General features: G+C 40.6%; 1 protein-coding gene across 1 annotated transcript in view; it reads left to right on the forward strand.

Annotated features, from left to right (window-relative positions):
- The window catches only part of cenpf (centromere protein F), a 54,362-nt gene extending 50,958 nt beyond the window's left edge, over positions 1 to 3,404 (forward strand). The window contains exon 38 of the mRNA XM_056279325.1: positions 3,225 to 3,404. Coding sequence (XP_056135300.1) covers positions 3,225 to 3,404 — 180 coding nt within the window. The remainder of the gene's footprint in view (positions 1 to 3,224) is intronic.
- The last annotated feature ends 3,787 nt before the right edge of the window (positions 3,405 to 7,191 follow it).

Genomic DNA, 7,191 nt, shown 5'->3' on the forward strand with positions numbered 1-7,191 from the left:
TAGACCGTCTCAAGCCCGCTCACTTGGACATTGGGGAGCCAATGCAATTGGCCCTACCCCCGCGGCGGGGACGCCCTCCTAGGTCGGCCCCGGCACCTGCCTCTGTTCCTGCTTCGGCCCCGCCTATGGCCCGGGTTTCGGCCCCATCTATTTCCCCTCCTGTGAAGCGCAGCCGTTATGGCCGCAGAGTCCGCCCCCTGACTCGTCACCTGTTTTCCCCGTGACTTTGCACTATGTCATTGACTGTTCTGTTGTAGAGTCTATTTTTATGTTCAAGAGGACGGTGTACCTTTAAGGGAAGAGGCGAGGGGTCAGATAATGCACTTCCGCTTCCGGTTCACATTTCAGTGTCGTTGTCGAATGTATGAAATGCAAAGTTGGAGCTAGTAAACTACCTCGACTACGTCTACTCTCACGTCTCCTGTCTCGTTGTTTTCTAACTCCACAAGTGCATGAATGGGGAAAAGAAGGTAATAAGAAAGCAAAGAGAAGGAGGGGGAAAAAAAGAAGGAAAAAAACGGGGGGGGGTTGATACTCAAATCCCACGTACCTGTAAACCTGTCGACCCTTTCCCTTTTACTGTTATTCACTTTGTGCTTAAACCCTGCACTTCAAGTTCTGTTTTTATGGAAAATTGAGAAGAACAAAGAAAAATGAATTTAAATTTGGTATCCCGCTACTTATGTATCTAAGCAATGATATAGCGAAAACGAACTTCTAACCAATGTTTCTAGCAACAGTTCTGTATCTCAATAAGATAAAAATAAATAAATAGATAAATAAAAATTAGATCTTTAAACCTATAATTGGAAATTGTTGGTTAGATCGTTAGTTTTCTATAAATAAATTTAGAAAAAAGTTCTGAGCAATAAAGTTGTGGACATTGGCAAAGAAGGTATTCTACAAAGTGATTGACGCAACTTCCGAATACGTGCAACAAACGATAAGAGGGCAGCAACACCACTGCAGCCTTCAGTTATGTAAATCTGTGTGTCATCTGCATAATTATGGTAACATATTTTGTTGTTTTCCATAATCTGAACTACTGGAAGCATATACCTGTAGATGTTAAAAATAAGTGTTTCCAGAATGGAGCCTTTGGGAACTCCACAGGTCATTTTTGTACGCTCATATTTTTAATTGCCTATAGACACAAAGTAGTCCCTGTTCTTTAAGTAGGATTCAAACCAGTAGGATTCATTAAGTATAAAGCCATCAAATTTGTTGGTGTTGTACAGACTCCTTGTATCTCCACTGTTATTGAAATGTGTTTTTGTTGGTGACAGAGCATGTCCATGTACCTCAGTCAAACTATTGATAATTCATTGTCCAATATCAAACAATGCATTGGTATTAGATTTCAATTGCCTCAGAAATATGAATTCTTACAGAAGATTTTTATTTTTTATTTTTATTTTTTGCAGGACACTGATAGATGTAGATGATGACATTTTTTTCCTTCAAGGAAAAGTAGAACGTGGGAAATTGAATTCAAGAGCCTTCCAGCTACAAGAAAGATGGCCTTGAACCATCAGTTTCTTATGAAACACTTTTTTACTTTTGTTTTTGATGTTGCATCACAGTGCTTGGACAACATTTAGAGGCAATGCAAGCTGGCGATGACATATTTTATGACATATAATCACATTGTTTGTTTGTGTGTTTGACATACAATCACATATTGATCCCAGTATGTACATTTTCATTTTGTTCACCGTCCTTCCAGGGAGGCCAGAGCATTGTATTTGCGCGATCTTGTTCCGCTGGTTGGTAGGGATTCAGTGTCTTGCCCAGTGATACTTCAGCAAGGCAGGTGTTTGCCAAATCACTTTAATTCACATTTTGTTGCAGGGCCGATCTATCACCACTAGACCCAGTTTCAAACAGTTAATCTTTGTAGCTCTCTTTGTGTCAGTCTGCATTTCTTCTGAAGGCCTCGTAGCTTATCTACTACACTGTTTCAAACTATCTCCCATGTGACATCATTATAAACACTGGGCATTTGTGAATTTACCCGTCAAAGCAAATTGAAACCAAACTACATTTCTGATCTTCTGATACACTATAACATCCTTCTGCTACACTATGACATCCTGTCCCAGATGATCTGAGTGGTCTGACCACTCAAATCGTCTGGGACAGGTCTGCTTTCTGTCCCCAAAGTCAAAACTAAACAGGAAGAGACAGCTTTCAATTTTTATGCACCACATATCTGGAACAAACTCCCGGAAAACTGCAGGTATTCAGCAACTTTTTTTAAATCAAGGCTGAAGACCTTCCTTTTTGCTGCTGCCTTTTATTAAGTAAAACTTTAAGCTTTGATTATCATCTTACACTGCACTATTAACTTTTACTCTTTTTATTTTTTTATTGCCTTATGTTGCTTTTCTTGATGCCTTTTGTTTTATGTAAAGCATTTTGAATTGGCTTGATGCTGAAATGTGCTATACAAATAAATGTGCCCTGCCTTGCCTTTGATCAAAATTTAATTCACGTTTTCTGACATCCCAAAGTTGTACTATAATCAGAGTAACAAAATTGAGGAAACTGTGCCCCTCCCTGTATGTTGCCCCAAAAATGCTCTGGGTTGCACTGCCTCAGCTCTACCAAAGCCATTTTTATCTTTGATAGTCCAAAAGTCATTTTTGATACATGACTGTGTGTCTACACATTTGATACAAATTAGATAGAGTGGGGCAGCATTCATAGACAAGCAGATAGGAGGGGGGAGGGATTACTTTTCTGCATTTTGTTGGCCAACTTCCACTGTCAGTTTAGTTTGCTGGTCCTGCTGATACGTCTACAGGACATCTGCATCCCCCTGTCCACTATTCCACAATTGTGTTAGTTCTTATGAGGTCATCCGCCTAGTGGGCCAGGTCAGCTGGACTGAACCAAGGTGGTGATTAAGGTGATTAAGGAGGAAGATGTTGAGGAGCCAAGAGAATGGGAGTTAACCTAATTATTCAACCAGAGGAAGAAATTTCTACCCATATTTCTGTTCCAGCAATTGTACCTGCAGTGTGTGTTTATCTCTGTGTGCGTGCTTGTATTTTTAAGTATGTTGCATGTACTGAAGTGTTGCTCATAGCAGAACCGTTCCCTGCTCTCTCATTCTGTTTTTCTTATGGATTCTGTTACCCTTTTTCATACTGTTTGTTTCTCTTTGTTTCTCTTTTTCTCGCTCTCTCTCATCTCTGGCTTATTCTGCTCTGTCTCTGCAGGTGTTTAGGCCCATGTCTTTTCAGAGTCCCTCCATCACCGTGGCCACCTCCCCCACCTCTGAGGAGAGGAAAAGTGGGCGTCGCTCTCTGAGCTTGCAGAAAACACCACAACAGAGAGAGAAACAGCAAGAAGCCTTAAGAGAACAATTGCAGCAGGGAGAAAACTGTCAAGTTCAGTAGATAGACACACACACACACACACACACACACACACTAGTATCCACCAGGTTTATTGGAGATACACATCCACACAAATACCTATTCAACTAACACACCATTTCACATTAGAAACATGTTTGTTTTTACTGTAGCACTATTTGGCGCTCTATTACTTCAACTTTTGAATCTCATCAGTTCTCTTTGTATGCAATCTTCTCCTCTCTGAAATGCTGACTGATCCTTATTTGAAACAAAGCAATAGTTTTATTGTAGTTTTGCTGGTAAAGGTTCTGAATTTAAAACATTCATGCTTGGTTCTGCCAGCTGTTGTTACCGCTTGGTTTCTGTCTTAAATGACCTGTGTCCATTTGAGTAATGGAATATTCACCAAAAATCCTCAGCTGTCAGTGTATCGATGCCTTAACACACACAGCTCAAGACAATGAAAAGATACTTAATAAGTAGTTGCTTTTATACACACCCCCCCCCCCCACCAACCCCGTGTTGGTAGGCAACAAAATAGACTGCCACGCCACGCAGACACAGTTTTATACACTTTCAACAATACAGTGCAGATTGGCTCTTTTTGTATTTGCACCTCTTTTACTTAAATTTTCCTTGTTTCACTCTGACAGTTATGTACTGAGCAAACTCAATTTGGTGTATAGTTATTGCAGTAGTATTGAGACATAGCAAAAGGTGTCTCCACAAACGATTTTCATCTTCAGGTTTATTTGCTAAGCTACAGTCTGGCTAAAAGACTATTGCCACAAAATGTTGCCTTGGCATAGGGCACACTCTTCACAATGTTTAGTTGAGAAAACAAAGTAATATTACTCCCACTTTGAGTAGATTTGATTGTTTTTATGTTAAGTGATGTTTTTTCTACTTTTGTAGTGATACACAATAAAGGCAGCTTTGTGTCTTCTCATATTTTTCAGTTTATATATCATAGCGTTTAAGTTCATATCATCTGGGTAATAGGTCAATGTGATTAGTGTGTGAATATCTGATGATTCAATCTACCCAACTGTGTCATGGAATTTTTTCCAAAATAGCTTGTTTTAACTAAAAGGTTTCTCCCAATTAACGAGTCCAGAAGAACTGATTTCAACTTTCCAGTGTTTTAACTAAATTTTTTATTCACTTTGCAGTTTGGTGTCTTCGGTCACTTCCTGCAGGGTTTCAGTTGAGGCAAATAATTTGATCATTCCCAGTCCTTGGAAAGTTACTTGATTACTTAAAAACAATAGAGTAAAAAAAAAAGGGGGGGGGGTTCCTAAATGAAACTTTTAATGACTGCTGTGGGGAAACTGGACAATAACGGCATCATATTGACAAGTATATCTAAACACTCACTGCTAGAGCAACAGAGAAAGGGCAAAATTCAAACTTAGTACAGGAAAGCAAGTTAAAAGTACATACATGTATACCTTAACAATGGTGATATACCCACTTGGGAGAGCTGGCATACATTTCCAGCTGCACTCAGCTTTTGTATTAAGCCTATGAGGATCTCACATTTATTACAGTGTTGTGTGGCTCTGGAAAAAAATCTTAAACAATATGTTCCAGTTGATAGCAACAGCCATCCATTATCCAAACCGTTTACCCTGCTCTCAGGGTCGTGGGGATGCTGGAGCCTATCCCAGCTTTCATTGGGTGGCAGGCGGGAAGACACCCTGGACAGGCCGCCAGGCCATCACGGCTGACCCACACACACACACACACACATTTACATTCACACCTAAGGACAATTTAGTACAGCAAATTCACCTGACCTACATGTCTTTGGACTGTGGGAGGAAACCAGAGAACCCGGAGGAAACCCACGGGGAGAACATGCAAACTCCACGCAGAGGACGACCCCCAAGGTTGGACTACTCCAGGGCTCAAATCCAGGTCCTCCTTGCTTTGAGGCGACCGCGCTAACCACTGTGCCACCGTGCCGCCCAGTTGACAGTACCTTACTCTTAAAATGACCAATGTGTACATTAAATCTTGAGGTGACAAAATAAAACCAGCCATTTAACTTTCCATTTAAGATGTTGAGCTAACTTTCAGTTGAATTTTTAGAGAAAGTCTAAAATAATTTGGATCTGGTACATTTCCATTCCCTGTGATTATCAAAATAATCTTCCCATGTGCAGGATTACATGATCAAAATGTGGGAAAGGGTTTTCCAAACATTTTGAGGGATATCATTTGATACACTTTAGGTAACGCTTTAAGCTAAACTGGATACATAACATTTTTTTGGAAATGGTTTCCTCAAACTGATAAACGTACAGATATCTTGTCATAGAAGAGCATACATTTCTATTTAATCATGTTTTCTGACAGGATTTAATGTCTCTGAAGTGCTCAGAAGTCACGGAGTGACCAGATCTGATGACGCGTATAAAAGATTTTATTTTTATTTTTTTATGGTGGGTCTGGATTGTTTGTTGTTTCAGTAGCCGATTGCCATGTAAATTTTAATGAAATGAAGAATAAAAAAACCGATTCTGAAGGTGCTGTGTGTATCTCAGTATAACATTGCTACCACAGAGTGGAGCAGCTGAGCCACACTGATTGATATGGATGATGGATAAGATACAAGTGGCAGCCTGCAGGTTTAAAGTTAGCTCATGGCTGAAAGGTTGGCCCTTCAAATTCGAGACCTGCAAAGAAATTGTGTTGGGAAGAATGTGAATGTGTTGCACTCTGGCAGCAGCACTCCACAACTACTGTCCAGGTACCTGGACACCACCTCCAGTGGATCTCCTCATTGGCCGACAGCAGTTGTGGTTGTATTTGGTGTCTCGGGCATGAATACGCGAGGCTTTAAATGTAATGCAGGGTGTTGCTGGAAAAGCGAATACATGATTAGCAGACTTTACGTTTGACACTGAGTTTGAGAAAAGGACCACAGGTTTTCAGGCCTTGCAGTTGGTACCATACAAACCAAAAAGGGTCATTGTTAGCCAAGATGAAAGGACTCCATCTCTATTGATTGCATAATTATTAAATGACAAATTAATACACATCAGAATTCACTTTTTACCACGGATGTATAGTTTGCTGTCCAAATGTGTTGCCCATCAAAAGATGTCTGTTTGCACTGCCTGTGAGGTGCTGTTATCGTTTTTAATGTGTTATTTAGTACCTCCGCTAACTGTCAAGATGTCTCTGATGCAACATCATACTGGCAATAAATAATTACCTCACCACCATCCAGCTCATTGAAATTTTTGCATAACGTTGCAGATGTAGATATCATTTTTTACACAGGATTTTGATCTATATTTTGTGAGCAACTTCTGACAATAACTTTGCTGTAGGCCCAGATAGCAAAATTGCTGTGGCCTGGACCTGTCCCACGCTGACATTTTCATCTGGCCTACATACCACATGGAATGATGGCACTTGGGCGGCCCGCTCCTGTTTGCCAGATCTGGGCCAGAACCAAGCCATAGCAATGCCACATATTTGCCAAGGGTGGCTCATATTTGTTTTGTGATATTTGGGCCATATTCACCATTTACCTCACAGGCCAATTTAGAGTCACATCCAGATTATATGTTGCTGAGAGCGCCACATCTTTGCCAAAAAAGGCCCACATTTGATTTGGTATATTTGGGCCATATTTGCTTATATACATGTGGGCCACTTCAGGCTCACATCCATTTTGTCAGGGCCAGAAGAAGGCCATCAGTGCCACATCATTGCCTGAAGTGGCCCATATCCGGATGCTATCTGGGGGTCAGCTACTTTCAGTTTAGGGTGATTGGTAGTTAGTGAAGCTAGTTTCCCCAAGTCACTGTAT

The sequence above is a fragment of the Lampris incognitus genome, chromosome 4, assembly GCF_029633865.1.
Source record: "Lampris incognitus isolate fLamInc1 chromosome 4, fLamInc1.hap2, whole genome shotgun sequence".
In the NCBI taxonomy this organism is placed as follows: Eukaryota; Metazoa; Chordata; class Actinopteri; order Lampriformes; family Lampridae; genus Lampris; species Lampris incognitus.